This window comes from Thalassophryne amazonica, chromosome 18 (assembly GCF_902500255.1).
Source record: "Thalassophryne amazonica chromosome 18, fThaAma1.1, whole genome shotgun sequence".
In the NCBI taxonomy this organism is placed as follows: Eukaryota; Metazoa; Chordata; class Actinopteri; order Batrachoidiformes; family Batrachoididae; genus Thalassophryne; species Thalassophryne amazonica.
In genome coordinates this window covers 48923-68123 of record NC_047120.1, presented here as the reverse complement: position 1 = coordinate 68123, position 19201 = coordinate 48923, and the positions used below count along the sequence as shown (strand labels likewise).

The 19201-nt window shown below is 40.9% G+C and overlaps 1 protein-coding gene across 1 annotated transcript in view; it reads left to right on the top strand.

Annotated features, from left to right (window-relative positions):
• LOC117531539 (oocyte zinc finger protein XlCOF7.2-like) overlaps positions 1 to 17679 on the top strand; it is a gene marked incomplete at its 3' end in the record, with an annotated part of 33109 nt that extends 15430 nt beyond the window's left edge. The window contains exons 2-3 of the mRNA XM_034194659.1: positions 1547 to 1723; positions 16901 to 17679. Coding sequence (XP_034050550.1) covers positions 1547 to 1723; positions 16901 to 17679 — 956 coding nt within the window. The remainder of the gene's footprint in view (positions 1 to 1546; positions 1724 to 16900) is intronic.
• Between the last annotated feature and the right edge of the window lie 1522 nt (positions 17680 to 19201).

The following is a 19201-nucleotide window of genomic DNA, read 5'->3' as shown; positions in this document are numbered from 1 at the left end:
TGTGTTGAAGCACACTTGAATTCGGCCGTGCAGCGGGTTTTTAAAAGTGTGATGATCCCTACAGGGGCCTGGATGCAGGGATAAGCTCCATCTGCCAATAAATAATGCCCAGGTGGAGGGTATAGGGAGCAAGTGAAGAGGGGGCTGTTGTGTAGAACTCTGGCATCATGTACTGACCCGGGGTAGCCAACGAAGATGTGCAAAAACCGGCCCAGCGCATCACAGACACCTTGCAGGTTGATTGAGGGGAATAACTTGTAATTTATATAATCGGCAGCATGCAGACTCCCCAGAGATTTGATTCGGACATGGCACCTGCAGCACGGTCAAATGCTTCACTCCGTGCCAAGGCTGCAAAGGACAACCCGTGAGCTAAACTATAAAGGAATACCAACAGCTTGATGTCAAGCTCCCATCCAAGGTCCTTCTCATATGGCAGTATTTGAAGCACATGGTGAAATGTGGTTCTGTTTTCAGTCATTCCTGTTTTCTCCTGAACAATTCTTCAGTTTAGTCAATCTCTGCACTTATTCTCTTCCTGATAGTTCACTGATCCATCGATTCACTCGGTCAATATGCTTGGCGTCCTTCTCCGTTGAGGACGTCAATTTATTCATTTTTGGTTTTATGGTAGCAGGGCTGGTAGTGTTTGGCTCATGTGCTGCCCTGATCTACCGGAAAATTGGCAAGACGGCAGCATCAAGAACCACGGCCCCTCGGTTGTCCGTCATGATTAACGAGGTTGGCAAGGTAGTGCATTCTCAGACTGCGATGACTCAAACTCACACGCAAATTGGATGACATCTTGGAGCAGATGGGTGCCTTGCAGATGAAGTTGAAGATTTCGGAGGCCGGGGAATATTCTTAATTTACAATTGGGAATATTCTTAATTCATAATTGGGATTTGGTTGTTCTAGTGAAGCTGTAAAAAGTGTTTTTCACTGCTCAAACTACAACACACCAGGCTTATCAAGCCTGAAGGACAAATTGCCCAACTGTTTTCCTCCAGAGGAATGTCTTTGGCCTTGATGAGATTATTCGGCTCCTTTCTTATCTCAACCCACAAAGACAAACTGACAGACTTACACATGGACAAAGACTGAAGCATGCTCCATTTTTCCCTTTTACCTCACCTCCTGTCCCCCATCATGCCCCGATCCCGGCCACCCATCACGCCACCCCTTTCCCCTCTGGGGGCTCTGCAGTTTAGCTGTGGCAGGTCCCGTTCCCCCCACGATGGCGGCGGCGTGACTCCAGTTGCAGCGGCTACCACACACTCACATCGCCTCAATTTGGATAACGGACTGTTTCAAGTTTAGTGCACATAAACAATGTCAAATGTATAGTTGTTGTCTTAATTCTGATGTGTGCCATTATTACGGTAAACAAGTAATAATTGTGGATTAATTGCTGTTTGTTTGTGGAAATGTGAGTGTGGACGTAATCTTGTTGTTGTTGCACTTGTAATGACAATGACAATAAATCTCATCCATCCAGTAACTCTTTTTGTGTCTGTTTAAATGCTTTGTGCAAACATGTTTAAAGCCCAAAAGTTGAGGGACAGGCTGAAACAACGGCTGACAGCTGCTGATGAAGAAATATTTGAGTTGTTTGAAGGATTGATTGCAGACTATGAAGAAGAAAGTCATCATTTAAAAGAAGAGAACAAAGGAAAAGTTCTGGAAGCTGTTTTTAATCCTCGAGTTTGCTTGTACAAAGCAGGTTTGTTCACTAAACATTGTATTACTTTTACCCCATCACAGGCTGTTGTGACTGTGAAATATTTTCCTAATCAGGTATTCAACCGGTAATTTTGCGAATACGTGTGCAGTAGGATGAGATTTTATGAAAAAATTGTAAAAATTTCCTAATGTAAAAGCTCTGATTTGACCTTGTAACACACTGAAGGTCAAGGGTCTCCTTTATAAAACAGAGCCTAGGACTCATGCTCATAAAAGCTGAATGGTGTGGTGCAAAAAAAACAGATTGATTAAAAACCATGAATATACACACCTGTAAACAATGTTCTTCATAAATCACACTCCAGAATTGTGCACACCTGGATCAGCCACATATTCCACCCTCTAAACGACCACATTCAGCCATAAATGGTCAATGCAAAACACCTCAAATGTTTCAACCAGATAAACATTTACTGACCTTGACAACTGAGATGAAGTGCAAGTAAAACTTTTCTGAAACAGAAATTGAGGCGCTTGTGGAGAAGACGCTAGAAAAACATTTTGTTTGATGGTCACAGCAGTGGGCTAACAAACAAAAAAATTGAAGACATCAAAGCATCAAGACAGAAAACTTAAAGCAATATGTCTCAAAAATCAAAAATGCACAACAAAACAAATGAGGAACGAATGGGAGGAAACTGGAGTCAACGTCTGTGACCGAACTGTAAGAAACCGCCTAAAGGAAATGGGATTTACATACAGAAAAGCTAAACGAAAGCCATCATTAACACCTAAACAGAAAAAAACAAGGTTACAATGTGCTAAAGAAAAGCAATCGTGGACTGTGGATGACTGGATGAAAGTCATATTAAGTTAAGGTGATGATGCTGGAACTTTTTTTTTGGTGCCGTTCCAATGAGATTTACAAAGATGACTGCCTGAAGAGAACATGTAAATTTCCACAGTCATTGATGATATGGGGCTGCATGTCAGGTAAAGGCACTGGGGAGATGGCTGTCATTACATCATCAATAAATGCACAAGTTTACGTTGATATTTTGGACAATTGAAAGGATGTTTGGGGATGATGGAATCATTTTTCAAGATGATAATGCATCTTGCCATAGAGCAAAAACTGTGAAAACATTCCTTGCAAAAAGACACATAGGGTCAATGTCATGGCATAGGGTCAGTGTCAACGAGCAGATCTGATTTGATGCAGGTGTTAGTTTTGGGGATGAAAATTTACAGGGTGATTCCATAATTTATTCCTCTGCTTGGTCTAAAAAAGTAACCGTTACTGACTGCCACAATCTTTTTTTTTTTTTGATTTCTTATAGTGTTTCTTAAAGCCAGAAAGTTGCCATTTGAAATGACTTGATCTGCTTTTTTTTCTACAAAATTAAACAACTGAATGAACATCCTCCGAGGCCGGTGATTCCATAATTTTTGCCAGGGGTTGTATGTGCATATGTACTAGCATGTTGCTAATGCAGATCCACTGGCTCTAGATTGGGTTGTGTTTATAAAATAGATAGCTGACATTTTTCAAGGGTGGTAATAAATTAAGCAATGAGTTGGAATTAAGTGTCAGTCCAGAATGTTTATAGAACCTTCGACCTTAACAGTTTTTAGAAAAGGAACTCTTTATTCCTGTTAATTATGTAATTTTTCACGTTGACTTACTGTCTTAATGTATTTATAAATTGTTTAGGTTGTTAGCATATACAAACTGTTATTATTTTTTATTTTTTTATTATTACTTCTATTTTGTCATTTGATTTTTAAATGGACCACAGTGGAAATAAGTCTTTTCACTTTCTTGTGTCATCCATGTATTTTTAACATATTTACAATTACATGCACTTAAGTTGAATTTACTAAAGTCACATACTCTCACTTTTAATATAAAGATGATTTACTGCCCCCTGCTGGAAAGGCGTGTGAGTCTAAAATGTAATGAGCAATGTTAGCTAATATCGATAGCTTCTCCAAAACTATTTGTCTTGTCAGAGTTTTGTTTTGGGGGTGTTCATCCTTGACCTAAAATACATTAGTATGGCAAATGTCAGCTGTGCTCAGTTTGTCCCTGATCGAAGTTGCAAGTACGCACAGCTGTTTGTCTTTATTGCATGCAGGTGCTTCTGATTTTATGCACAAACAGGGTGGAGATCAAAAACGATACACATTTCACTCATGGTGCAGGGTTCTCCGCAGGCAATAGAACAACGACGTTACGCCGTTGTAGTTATTGAAAATTGGCATATTTTACCATTCACTATTTTCAGGGGTGGACTGATCGAAGGTTTTCCAGACATGACACTGACAGAGAAAAAACAGGATAACACATGTGCAGACATGGTCTTCTGTATTTTCATTTTTATTCTGTCTTGAATTTGCAAGTTTTGGAAATCAATCAATCAACTTTTTTCTTATATAGCGCCAAATCACAACAAACAGTTGCCCCAAGGCGCTCTACATTGTAAGGCAAGGCCATACAACAATTATGAAAAACCCCAACGGTCAAAACGACCCCCTATGAGCAAGCACTTGGCTACAGTGGGAAGGAAAAACTCCCTTTTAACAGGAAGAAACCTCCAGCAGAACCAGGCTCAGGGAGGGGCAGTCTTCTGCTGAGACTGGTTGGGGCTGAGGGAAAGAACCAGGAAAAAGACATGCTGTGAAGGGGGGCAGAGATCGATCACTAATGATTAAATGCAGAGTGATGCATACGGAGCAAAAAGAGAAAGAAACAGTGCATCATGGGAACCCCCCACAGTCTACGTCTAAAGCAGCATAACCAAGGGATGGTCCAGGGTCACCTGATCCAGCCCTAACTATAAGCCTTAGCGAAAAGGAAAGTTTTAAGCCTAATCTTAAAAGTAGAGAGGATATCTGTCTCCCTGATCTGAATTGGGAGCTGGTTCCACAGGAGAGGAGCCTGAAAGCTGAAGGCTCTGCCTCCCATTCTACTCTTACAAACCCTAGGAACTACAAGTAAGCCTGCAGTCTGAGAGCGAAGCGCTCTAATGGGGTAATATGGTACTACGAGGTCCCTAAGATAAGATGGGACCTGATTATTCAAAACCTTATAAGTAAGAAGAAGAATTTTAAATTCTATTCTAGAATTAACAGGAAGCCAATGAAGAGAGGCCAACACGGGTGAGATATGCTCTCTCCTGCTAGTCCCCGTCAGTACTCTAGCTGCAGCATTCTGAACCAACTGAAGGCTTTTTAGGGAACTTTTAGGACAACCTGATAATAATGAATTACAATAGTCCAGCCTAGAGGAAATAAATGCATGAATTAATTTTTCAGCATCACTGTGAGACAAGACCTTTCTGATTTTAGAGATATTGCGTAAATGCAAAAAGGCAGTCCTACATATTTGTTTAATATGCGCTTTGAATGACATATCCTGATCAAAAATGACTCCAAGATTTCTCACAGTATTACTAGAGATCAGGGAAATGCCATCCAGAGTAAAGATCTGGTTAGACACCATGCTTCTAAGATTTGTGGGGCCAAGTACAATAACTTCAGTTTTATCTGAGTTTAAAAGCAGGAAATTAGAGGTCATCCATGTCTTTATGTCTGTAAGACAATCCTGCAGTTTAGCTAATTGGTGTGTATCCTCTGGCTTCATGGATAGATAAAGCTGGGTATCATCTGCGTAACAATGAAAATTTAAGCAATACCGTCTAATAATACTGCCTAAGGGAAGCATGTATAAAGTGAATAAAATTGGTCCTAACATAGAACCTTGTGGAACTCCATAATTAACTTTAGTCTGTGAAGAAGATTCCCCATTTACATGAACAAACTGTAATCTATTAGACAAATATGATTCAAACCACCGCAGCGCAGTGCCTTTAATACCTATGGCATGCTCTAATCTCTGTAATAAAATTTTATGGTCAACAGTATCAAAAGCAGCACTGAGGTCCAACAAAACAAGCACAGAGATAAGTCCACTGTCCAAAGCCATAAGAAGATCATTTGTAACCTTCACTAATGCTGTTTCTGTACTATGATGAATTCTAAAACCTGACTGAAACTCTTCAAATAGACCATTCCTCTGCAGGTGATCAGTTAGCTGTTTTACAACTACCCTCTCAAGAATCTTTGAGAGAAAAGGAAGGTTGGAGATTGGCCTATAATTAGCTAAGATAGCTGGGTCAAGTGATGGCTTTTTAAGTAATGGTTTAATTACTGCCACCTTAAAGGCCTGTGGTACATAACCAACTAACAAAGATAGATTGATCATATTTAAGATTGAAGCATTGAATAATGGTAGGACTTCCTTGAGCAGCCTGGCAGGAATGGGGTCTAATAAACATGTTGATGGTTTGGATGAAGTAACTAATGAAAATAACTCAGACAGAACAATCGGAGAGAAAGAGTCTAACCAAATACCGGCATCACTGAAAGCAGCCAAAGATAACGATACATCTTTGGGATAGTTATGAGTAATTTTTTCTCTAATAGTCAAAATTTTGTTACCAAAGAAAGTCATGAAGTCATTACTAGTTAAAGTTAATGGAATACTCAGCTCAATAGAGCTCTGACTCTTTGTCAGCCTGGCTACAGTGCTGAAAAGAAACCTGGGGTTGTTCTTATTTTCTTCAGTTAGTGATGAGTAGAAAGATGTCCTAGCTTTACGGAGGGCTTTTTTATAGAGCAACAAACTCTTTTTCCAGGCTAAGTGAAGATCTTCTAAATTAGTGAGACGCCATTTCCTCTCCAACTTACGGGTTATCTGCTTTAAGCTACGAGTTTGTGAGTTATACCACGGAGTCAGACACTTCTGATTTAAAGCTCTCTTTTTCAGAGGAGCTACAGCATCCAAGGTTGTCTTCAATGAGGATGTAAAACTATTGACGAGATACTCTAACTCCCTTACAGAGTTTAGGTAGCTACTCTGCTCTGTGTTGGTATATGACATTAGAGAACATAAAGAAGGAATCATATCCTTAAACCTAGTTACAGCGCTTTCTGAAAGACTTCTAGTGTAATGAAACTTATTCCCCACTGCAGGGTAGTCCATCAGGGTAAATGTAAATGTTATTAAAAAATGATCAGACAGAAGGGAGTTTTCAGGGAATACTGTTAAGTCTTCTATTTCCATACCATAAGTCAGAACAAGATCTAAGATATGATTAAAGTGGTGGGTGGACTCATTTACTTTTTGAGCAAAGCCAGTAGAGTCTAATAATAGATTAAATGCAGTGTTGAGGCTGTCATTCTCAGCATCTGTGTGGATGTTAAAATCGCCCACTATAATTATCTTATCTGAGCTAAGCACTAAGTCAGACAAAAGGTCTGAAAATTCACAGAGAAACTCACAGTAACGACCAGGTGGACGATAGATAATAACAAATAAAACTGGTTTTTGAGACTTCCAATTTGGATGGACAAGACTAAGAGACAAGCTTTCAAAAGAAATTAAAGCTCTGTCTAGGTTTTTGATTAATTAATAAGCTGGAATGGAAGATTGCTGCTAATCCTCCGCCCCGGCCCGTGCTACGAGCATTCTGACAGTTAGTGTGACTCGGGGGTGTTGACTCATTTAAACTAACATATTCATCCTGCTGTAACCAGGTTTCTGTTAGGCAGAATAAATCAATACGTTAATCAATTATTATATAATTTACCAACAGGGACTTAGAAGAGAGAGACCTAATGTTTAATAGACCACATTTAACTGTTTTAGTCTGTGGTGCAATTGAAGGTGCTATATTATTTTTTCTTTTTGAATTTTTATGCTTAAAAATCACAAATCTAAACGATTATTTCTGTTTACCATGGCATTTTGAATGTTTTAGCATGTTAAATGAGGCCACTTAAGGCCAAATAAAAAAAATAAGTTGTTTATCATCCCCGCCCTACATAGAAAATGACCAAGACTGCAAAAATTATTTCCACCGTACCCGAAATTATTTCCACCATGTGGTGAAAAGCGCCGGTGGAAATAATTTTCACCATACGGATGAAATCATTTCGGGCACGGCTATGCCACATTTCTGAGCTGCTTTTAGCGTCCGCGAATCCCTCCGGCAGTAGGTGATTTTCTGTTCCGATTCAAACGACTTTATGGCACCCAAAACGGCATTTAAAGATGAAAAATTAGCACCAACACTCAACATTTAAAGATGAAAAATTAGCACCGACACTCAATGCCGAGGGCTCTGCTGCCATGTTGAAATAAATACCCTCTGCGATGATGTCATTTGAACTGGCCAGTCGGCGAGGAGATCCGGTCAAATATCGCTAGGTGCGTGTTTGCCGTATCCGGCAAAATATACATTACGAAAGAAAAAGCCTGTATTCAGATATTATAAGAGTTTTTATCAACAGGCTCTGGAGTTAATTTATCAGTGCAGCTGTTGTGGAAATGCTGGGCTCCAGAGCCATTTTTTTTTTCCAAAGGGTTTGTTATTTTCCAAGTATCCACAGAAAACAAGGAATTTGACTTTGAGCTGCACTCTGTACAGCATGTATAAATATACACTAAACACTAAATAAATTACTAATAGAAAGTACAAATGAAATGTGCAATAAGAAATAAAAGAATGTTCTGTCTGCAGACTGAAGATTTCACAGACCTCCTGGGCTTATGGTTCGGCAAAGCTCCGAAACTCTTAAAGATGTGAAAAAATAAAAAAAATCACCCGGGAAAGCAGAGTGAGAGGGAGCACCCTGAACTTAAAAATCTGCATGATGGCACAGAGACATTGTGCCATTGCTCAGGGAAAGCCCTGCCACTACCGATAGTTTAAAAATACAAAGTTCTTCTTACTTAATTAATCGATAGAATACTCTATACCAGAAATATTCAATAGCTGCAGCCCTAAGAGACACTGTGCTGCAATGCACCATGGGAGTTTTGGGTTTTGGGGTTTTAAATGTTGTTTTTCATCTTAATTTAAGTGTTGTTAGTGTTACTAATTTATTGTGTTTTTGGAGCTGAATTGGTTTAGACAGTTTAGTTGAATGTCATGGTGCCATTACCGTGAGTGGGAAGTGTATCTTCCATTCCAGCTTATTAAGTAATCAAAAACCCAGACAGAGCTTTAATTCATATGAAAGCTTGACTCTTAGTCTTGTCCATCCAAAATGGAAGTCCCAAAAACCAGTTTTATTTGTTATTATCTATCGTCCACCTGGTCATTACTGTGAGTTTTTCTGTGAATTTTCAGATCTTTTGTCTGACTTAGTGCTTAGCTCAGATAAGATCATTATAGTGGGCGATTTTAACATCCACACAGATGCTGAGAATGACAGCCTCAACACTGCATTTAATCTATTATTAGACTCAATTGGCTTTGCTCAAAATGTAAATGAGTCCACCCACCACTTTAATCATATCTTAGATCTTGTTCTGACTTATGGTATGGAAATTGAAGACTTAACAGTATTCCCTGAAAACTCCCTTCTGTCTGATCATTTCTTAATAACATTTACATTTACTCTGATGGACTACCCAGCAGTGGGGAATAAGTTTCATTACACTAGAAGTCTTTCAGAAAGCACTGTAACTAGGTTTAAGAATATGATTCCTTCTTTATGTTCTCTAATGCCATATACCAACACAGTGCAGAGTAGCTACCTAAACTCTGTAAGTGAGATAGAGTATCTCGTCAATAGTTTTACATCCTCATTGAAGACAACCTTGGATGCTGTAGCTCCTCTGAAAAAGAGAGCTTTAAATCAGAAGTGCCTGACTCCGTGGTATAACTCACAAACTCGCAGCTTAAAGCAGATAACCCGTAAGTTGGAGAGGAAATGGCGTCTCACTAATTTAGAAGATCTTCACTTAGCCTGGAAAAAGAGTCTGTTGCTCTATAAAAAAGCCCTCCGTAAAGCTAGGACATCTTACTACTCATCACTAATTGAAGAAAATAAGAACAACCCCAGGTTTCTTTTCAGCACTGTAGCCAGGCTGACAAAGAGTCAGAGCTTTATTGAGCCGAGTATTCCTTTAACTTTAACTAGTAATGACTTCATGACTTTCTTTGCTAATAAAATTTTAACTATTAGAGAAAAAATTACTCATAACCATCCCAAAGACGTATCGTTATCTTTGGCTGCTTTCAGTGATGCCGGTATTTGGTTAGACTCTTTCTCTCAGATTGTTCTGTCTGAGTTATTTTCATTAGTTACTTCATCCAAACCATCAACATGTCTATTAGACCCCATTCCTACCAGGCTGCTCAAGGAAGCCCTACCATAAATGTTTATTTACTTGAATAGTTTGATTATTGATCAGTGGAGTAATGTGGGTTTGTTAACCTGACAAATATGAAAATTCAGTAAGGTATATCTTATATATTGCATTCCACTTCTAAGGTGGAACTATGCCACTATACAAAGGTATATCTAAAAAGGAAGAGTAAAATAGGAGAGTAGAAAAGAGTAGAGTAGAGCCACTTAGGTGCCTGGTCTTGAGAACCAGGGATGGTAGGTTAAAAAGCTTTTTTTTATCCCATGGGAACTCTCCCTACACACCCAAGCAGCTCAAGAAAAAGGTATATATAATATAATAAATAATAAGACATAAGAAGGATAAGACATCACAGGAGAAGATTGTTATCAAACACAAAGGAACCAACTATTTTGTAAGTTACGATGAACGTTGCTAAGGCCAGCTAGATAAGCTAAGGTTAGCTGTTAGGTATAACTAATTGTACCTCTATTCCTCCAATATTTACTTAAATATAATATTAATAGGGGGAACAAGAAAAAGTAAAGCATGTAGAAATGTATATGGAGACATAAGTATATATATTTGCACAAAAGAGAAAAATAACGGGTGTTTTAATCACCAGACCTGCAGCTGCTAGCGTTACACATCTTGCTGTTTCTTCTTATGATGATAATGATAATATGGGATTTTAAGGATTATTGTTAACAGAGCACCAAGCAAACACATTTTTGCATTTATGCAAATGAAATCAGGCCTTGTGTTGTTACTCTGAGTTCAGTCTAAATTTACTCTTCATTTAAACCCAGATTAGCATCATTTTCACTGACTACGTTTACATGCCGTTAATATTTGGGTTAAGGTCAATGTTCCGGTTTCTGAATCATTAGGAATAACCCGTTTACATGCTTAAGCAGACAGAGTTACTCCTGTATACATGGTCATTGGTATCATTTGGAATATCCCCATCTAAACACCGATGCACGTCTTCCACCGGTGCTTGATTTGGTCTGGCGTTTGTGGCATTCGTGCAAATCCTGCTTCGTGTAAAACCCCTCACTACACACTTTATACTCGTACACTTTTCTCAAACAGGCATTAACATTTTCTCACTTTTCTCTCCTGTGTAAACACTCTCTTCTGGGCGAGAAGATTAACAGACATGCAGAACACAATGCGCGTGCTCTCCCTTCACTCACTGCCTCCGGGGGTACAGATGCGGGACACGCAAAGAATCCAAGTCATGGCCACGGAGCTCTGCAGCAACAGTAAACCGAGACCCTGGCGCTCCGCATCAAAACAGCGAGTGTAGTCTCTGGACCTGTTGCCAGAGTTGGCGCAGCTCCGCACAGCAGAGAGGGGGGCGGTGTGAGTGGCCCGCTGCGGCATTTACCAAGCCCACAGACTCAGTAAGCACATCGGAGGCAGAGCAATCGCGGTGATGCCGACCGGTGCCGCGACCGGCCCGCCTGATAAGGACACAATGCGCTTTTTACGTCTGCTTCTGTGGTGTCCGGTGGGCTGCGTGTGCTGCATACAAGCAGTTGTCATACTCATAAGACCAAGATTCCTTGCGGATAGGACATACGCAGAACACAAAATAATGTTCCTTTATGTGGGGATATCCCGATGCGCGTTTATATGACCTGATACTTGGGTTAGAAAAGGAGTAACCCAGGGGTCTTATTCGGGTTTTTAAAAACCAGAATATGAGCATATTCGGGTTTTTGCGGGTGTTTACATGGCCGTGCACACCCGGGTTATTGCTAATATTCCGGTTATGAAAGGGCTATTGGCAGCATGTAAACATAGTCACTGATATGTTTGATTTTAATTCAGTTTTCCTTTTCTTTCAAATTAAGTGCTTTACTCAAATTACACTCTTAATTCCAAATTCTGGCCTCACAGTTTCTTACATTTTACACACATCATATGTCCTTCTAAACACCTGTTAACTGTTATCAGTAATACACAACATGATTATCTTCTGGCATTTGCATATCATCATAGCAGGTTTGTTATGAGCACGTTATCGGTCTTTGGTAAAAAAAAAAATTACATGACCAAGTGATCCTCTAACCTTCTTGCTGTGAGGCGTCAGTGCTAACCACTAATCCACTGCGTCGCCCACTGTTCTAAATCATATCAATTTGTTTTTTTTGCAGACTTGCAGCAGTTGTTGCTGATTAAAGAAGAAATTCTCCCTGAACAGCAGGAGGGGAATCTGAGTGTTGACCAGGAGGACATTAAAGAGGAACAAGAGAATCTCTGCATCAGTCAGCAGGAGCAGCAGCTGGAGGAGACCATCAGTAAGTTCACTTTCAATGCTGTGTCTGTGAAGACTGAAAATGAGGAAATGTGTAAATAATTTAGAGGTGATTCAGCAGAAGGAGTGCTTTAGTTAAGGCACGTAAAGATTACACTGGGAAACAAATCGTAATCTAGATAACTAGATCAATCTAACTGCGCAGATTAAACAGCTAACAGATACAGAAAAACACCGCTGTGCTCCGGAACAGGAAGTGATACAATACCGCAGTGAGAGCCAACCACCAGTAGAGGCAAAAGTTCCAACGTCTTCTCGACCCCTTGATGACCATGCCCTTGATGAACGTCAGTCAGCACTTCGGCTTAATGCCGCAGTCAACAATAAGTGCACCACGGCCCCAGCCCCGTCTGGCCTGTACGCCAGACGACCCGTTAATCTTGCTACATGAGGGACGACATGCAGGTGGTTGGTGTGACAAAGGAAGATACAGAGGACAGGGAGAGATGGAAATGATTGATCTGCTGTGGCGACCCCCAAAGGGGAGCAGCTGAAAGAAGTCCTTAGTACAATTATTTTATGTGTCACAAGGGTCCCTTTATTCACAATTAGCGTTCACCAGTACCATCTTCACCACTACCATCTTTCATATTTTCAACATTCTGCTAGCAATGAAAATAAATACTGTTAATGATTCACCAAGAACAACAACAAAAATAAGTATATTAAATGATCCTGTTAACAACCACATCATTAATTATGTGCGGCTGAGCTTCCGGAGGCAGGGCTATAATGTCATCGGCCCACATGAAAATGCAAATTCTGCAAATTCTGTGTTTAACTCATCCACTCGGTGACCCGTTTTCAAAAAGTAGCGATGTCAGTTCTCGTGGGCCTCCACACTCTTTGGCTTGGTCCTCACAAATAGTGTGCAGTGTGGATGAGGAAAAAAATACACGCACGTGCAAGAAGGTTCCCTTCACTTCTCCACCAAATGACACCTCGCATGCTGCATTTGTTTCCGTGGAACAAAACAAGTCCATATAATGGATGCACTTCATATATAGAGAGCTTTTGTGGAAGCTCCTTTGTTTTTTCATGATTGCACCTCTCAACGGTACAGGAGAGCAAATGCAAAACCGCCCCTTCTACACCAGTTCTCTGGCCAATCTCACGCTCCATTGTCCTGTCACTCGTGAACAAGACCCTGAGGTACTTGAACTCCTAAACTTGGGGCAGACCACCGGAGTCGGGAATCCATTGGTTTCCTGCTGAGAACCATGGCCTCAGTTTTAGATGTGCTGATCCATATCCCAGCTGCTTCACTGATCCAGTGAGTGTTTGAGGTCACAGGCTGATGAAGCCAAAATGACCACACCATCTGCAAAAAGCAGCGTTGAGACCCTTAGCCCACCAAAGTGGAAACCCTCCTCTCCCTGACTATGCCTCAATATCTTGCCCATGAAATGAGTCCGACTTACAGCCGAGCACCTGAACACAGCTCTCACTTTGCGAGTACAGAGATTGGATGGCCCTTAGAAGGGACCCCCTCACTCCATACTTCCGCAGCACCTCCCAAAGTATCTCCCGGGGTACACAATCATACGCTTTCTCCAAGTCCACAAAACACATGTAGACTGGATGCATACTCCAGGAACCCCCCCTCGGTTCCTTGTGAGAATGAAGAGCTGGTCGGTTGTTCACGACCAGGATGGAACCTGCATTGTTCCTCTTCAGTCAGAGGTTTGACGATCGGCCGAACCCTCCTTTCCAGCACCCTGGAGTAGACTTTACCAGGGAGGCTGAGTAGTGTGATGCCCCTGTAATTGGTGCACACTCTCTGGTCCCCTATATTAAATATGGGGACCACCACCTTAGTTTGCCACTCCTGAGGTACTGTCCCAGACCTCAACACAATGTTGAAGAGGTGTCTCATCCATAGACAATCCCTCCACACCCAGAGCCTTCAGCATTTCTGGACAGATCTTATCAACCCCCAGGGCATTGCCACTGCAGAGGGGTTTGACTATCTCACCGACTCCACCAGAGAAATTGATGATAATCCTCCATCAGCTTCCAGCTCTGCCCCCACTATAGAGGGTGCTCGGGTCTGATACAGGACTTCCTCAAAGTGTTCCTTCCAGTGGCGGTTTACATCCTCAGTTGAGGTCAACAAAGTTTGGAGTACCCCACGGGAGCCCTACACAGGACTCCATTCAGGGACTCCATAAGGCCGAATACTCCAAACTGCTGTTAGGTGCATATGCACACACAACTTTGATAAATCCATAAATTTTTTGCGGAGTTTGAATATTCCTAATTAGTATTAGTATATATTCCTAATTCCTAATTAATTCCGAATTAATAGGACCCCCCCTCCATAATTTTGAAAACCAAGGTCAAGAGTTTAAAGCCACGGGTTTGACAGCAGAGGATCCTTGTTTCCCTGTAAGATTTGAAAAGTACAAAGGCTGTTAAACACCAAATTGCTACGACTTCATGAGTGTGAAGAGGTGCAACATCAAGAGATGCGACATCATCATCAGGATGTGAGACATCACTGTAAAGCTCTTTGAATATATTTATCACATGGCAAAACGTGCAATGGAAATCAAGTTCATGAGCATTGTGTTTGAGATCAGCAACATTCTAAAATATTAATTAAAATAGTTGTCTTATATATTTTTCAACCAGTTATAATGTCACTGTAGATGTCTTCATGTCATAGTTGAGTTTTGACATTACGTTAGAGTCCAGCAAAAGTATGTGAGACATGTAAAACAAATCCTCCTCGGCCCGGTTTTGTAAAGTAGTCTAATCTTGTTTTGTTGACTAAATTCACTTAGTCAACTCTTTGTTTAACGTTAGTCATTGCACAAAGTGCTTTGTCGGTTTACGTTTCATGTTGGTCAACAAAAGATTTGAGCCTCTTACAGAGGAGGCTAATCTTATTTTAGTCAAAAAAAAAAAAAAACTTCAGTGCCTTACTTCAAAAATGGCAGCTATCATGTACCACCACTTGAGGGAGCAGGAAGGAAGGAGAGCCTTGCTGCGAGAGCAGGTGTACCAGGACCGGAATAATCCATTGGAGATGCTTATGTACGCCCAAGGTTCAACAGTGATACTGCTTCCATCTGCCTACAATTTTCTTCATTGTGAGCATGACAGCTTCAACCATCAAATGAGAAGGAACAATGCCCTGCCCGCCCTTCTTCAGGTTTTGATTGTGCTGAGGTTTTACGCCTGTGGAACCTTTCAGCAGGTTATCAGTGACACCATCCACGTCTCTGAGTCGAACGTGTGCCGAATTGTGAGGGATGTCACTTCAACACTTATCCTGCACATTGGGTGATCTGTCCAGCTACCTATTGAGGGACACTGTGATCTCCTCTCAAGCCCGTCTTCTGGCAGCTAGGGCCGGTGTTCCTTTGAAACAATCAAGAGCACCTCTATGTCGCTCGTATGCCTCCAAAAGGAGAGAAGGTAGGATCTTTTTCCGGGAGCGTTTCTCCTCTGATGTGGTAGACTCAGCCATGGTTGTAGCAGACGACCAACCCAAAAGTAAACAAAACTCTCATTCATTGGAGGGGTGTCGTGGCAACGACATTCGCAAGGTTGCTTATGCCCAAGAAAATCGTCGACTAACGTTAGATGGCTAATCTATGAGTTTAGCCATCTGTGAAATTCGACAGCAAATGTTGGGCGACAAACCTTCCGGCGCAGTCACACGGCAATAGCTGAACAAAGCAAAGAAAAGTCACAAATCACTGTGAAAAGGGGAACAAATGATCCTGTACCTTTCCCATCACAGAAAAGCCTGCAAATCAAGAGTGCAAAAAGGAGCAAAACAAAACCAAAATGAAACAAACATCGACCTTGACGCTGTGAACAAAATCAAAATGAACCATTCACAATGACGTGATTGACAGCAGGTATGAGACCAAGCAGAGTCAACCCTGTCCTCATGTCCACAGCAGTTGTAAGTGCAGGATTTACAAATGAACTGAGGTTGTCATTGGGTTTCGTTCACATTATTCAACAGTTTGAAAATCCTGACAAAGCACCAGCTGCAGGAATGAAGCTGGATGACGGTTAAATGTTGTCTCAGAACGTTAAGTCCAGATTTCTTTGGAATGAAACAAAACCGAAACTAACAAAAGATAAATGAAGCAAGCATTTACCTTGACACTTTCAACAAAATCAAAATGAAACATTCACAATGACATGATTGACAGCGGGTATGAGACCAAGCACAGCCAACGTTGTACTCATGTCCACTAACCCTAACTTGCCGGTGCAGGATTTGGTTGTCTTGACAACAGGTGAGAGATGTTGTTTGTCTTAACAACATCAACATGTGTGAACACGCAGGCCAGCCACAAACATTTGGAACGTGTGTAAATACTTGCGTAGTTCATAAAATGTTCTGACTGTTATTGTTTCTCCAGCTGCACGAATGAAGCTGGACGACGGTTAAATGATGTTTCTGAAAGTTGAGGCAAGTCCAGATTTCATGTTTCATTTGGGCTTTGGTGTCCTTTATTAGTGCCGTGTGACCGAGGCTTTCGTCGACTAAGTAAGTTTAGTAGACTTAAAGATTAGACTGCTTTATGAAACCAGGTCCTGCTGTACACTTCATCAGTTCCATCAGTGCAATAACTTACTGTCATCAGGTCAAACTCACCACTCTGATACTTTATTTTAATGAGTGTTGTTCTAACCTTTATTCTTAATTTGTTTCTTTGCAGACATGCAGCCGTTGTTGGTGATTAAAGAAGAAACTCTCCCTGAACAGCAGGAATGGAATCTGAGTGTTGACCAGGAGCACATTAAAGAAGAAGAGAAGCTGTGGATAAGTCAGCAGGGAGAGCAGCTTCAGCAGCTGGAGGAGGCAGATCTCACCAAGTTTGGTTTCACTGCCGTCCCTGTGAAGAGTGAAAATGATGATGAAAAATCAGAGTCATCACAGCTTCATCAAAGCCCAAGTGATGAGAGCACAGAGGCTGAGCCTGTAGCCAGCAGCTCATCTGTACACAGAACACTGACAGCAGAAGCTGATGGAGAGGACGATGGAGGACCACAACCAGCCAGCAACTCAGGTCCAAACAGTCATTTACAACCAGATACCAGTGGCAGGAGTTCAGACAGTTCTGGAACTGAGACTGATGACAGTGATGACTGGAAACAGACCAGAGAACTTCAGTTGCATTTTACCTGTCGAAAAAATATCAATATTGTTAGTTCAATCAAATGCAACATTGCTGAGGCAGAATTTATGTATTCTCAAGCATCTGGACCCATGAACAAATCCAAGCAATACAAAGGGAGGCAAGCAAGTGTGAAACCATTTAGCTGTTCTGATTGGAGTAAGACACAGAAAGAGAAGACAATTCAGACAGGAAAGAAACCATTTGACTGTTCTGAATGTGGTCGAAGATTTGGACAAAAGAGCTACCTGAAAAGACACATGATCATTCACACAAGAAACAAACAGTTTGGCTGTTCTGAATGTGGTCAAAGATTTAGAGAAAAGGGCAACCTGAAAAAACACTTGATAATTCATACAGCACACAAACCATTTGGCTGTTCTGAATGTGGTCGAAGATTTAGAGAAAAGGGCAACCTGAAAAAACACTTGATAATTCATACAGCACACAAACCATTTGGCTGTTCTGAATGTGGTCAAAGATTTAGAGAAAAAGGCAACCTGAAAAAACACTTGATAATTCATACAGCACACAAACCATTTGGCTGTTCTGAATGTGGTCGAAGATTTGGATATAAGGGAACCCTGAAAAGACACATGATAATTCACACCGGAAATAAACAGTTTAGCTGTTCTGAATGTGGCCAAAGATTTAGAGAAAAGGGCAACCTGAAAAAACACATGATCATTCATACAGGACACACGTACGAGTTCAGAGAGGGATACTTCAAGGAGACAGCCTTTCACCTCTCTTATTCTGCTTAATCATGGACCTGCTCAGCAAGATCCTGAAGGAGCAAGACATTGGATATGACTTAAGTAAAGACAAAGGAAAGGAAAACCAAAAACTTGTGAACCATCTGTTGTTCATGGATGATTTGAAAATCTATGCCAACACAAAAAACGGACTCACTCAACTCGTGGAAACTGCCCATAAGTTCTCAAAAGACATTGGCATGGAATTTGGACTGGATAAATGCTCAAAATGCACAATGACAAAAGGAAAAAAGACAAAAACCGAAAACATACAATTGGATGAAGGGAGCTACATTGCAGACCTGGCTGCAGACTCCACATACAAATACTTGGGAATTGAACAAAGTAATTCAATTGAACACAAGAAAATGAGAACAAAAACAACAAAAGAATACCTAAACCGCTTAAAAAAGATCTGCAAAACACAACTGACACCAAAAAATAAAATCACAGCCATAAACCAGTTTGCAATACCAGTGGTGACCTATGGGTTTGGCATAGTGAACTGGCCACAATGCGAACTTAACAAATTGGACACAAAAACCAGAAAAATGCTCACCCTCCACAAAATCACATACAGAAATCAGTGCATGGACAGAATATACCTACCTCGCAGAGAAGGCGGTATGGGTCTTACTGAAATCAACCAGACCTACAGAGCATCGATAATAAGTATTGGCCAGTACTTAAAGAGCTCTGAAGAAGAAATCATAAAAACGGTCACACAACACCACGAGGCCATAACTGAACGGACCTCAATCACTAAACTGGCAAAAAACTTTGGCGGAGAACTTCTACAAGAGAGAAAAAGCAACAGTCTCACGCCTGCAACAAAACTTGCAAGACAGACCAGAGAACAATACTGCAAAAAAGAAGGAAAACATCGAGTGGAAAGATGGAAACAACACAAAAGAGCCGAACGTTTCCAAGAAGAACTCGAAAAGGAATACATGGACAAAGTTGGATCAATGCAGTGGCTAAAAAATGGAAAACTTGGTTTTGATGGAGAAAGAATTCTGATTGGAGCACAAGATCAGGGACTTCTAACAAATGGCTTCAAAAAAATGTCAGGGATCTCACAGAATGA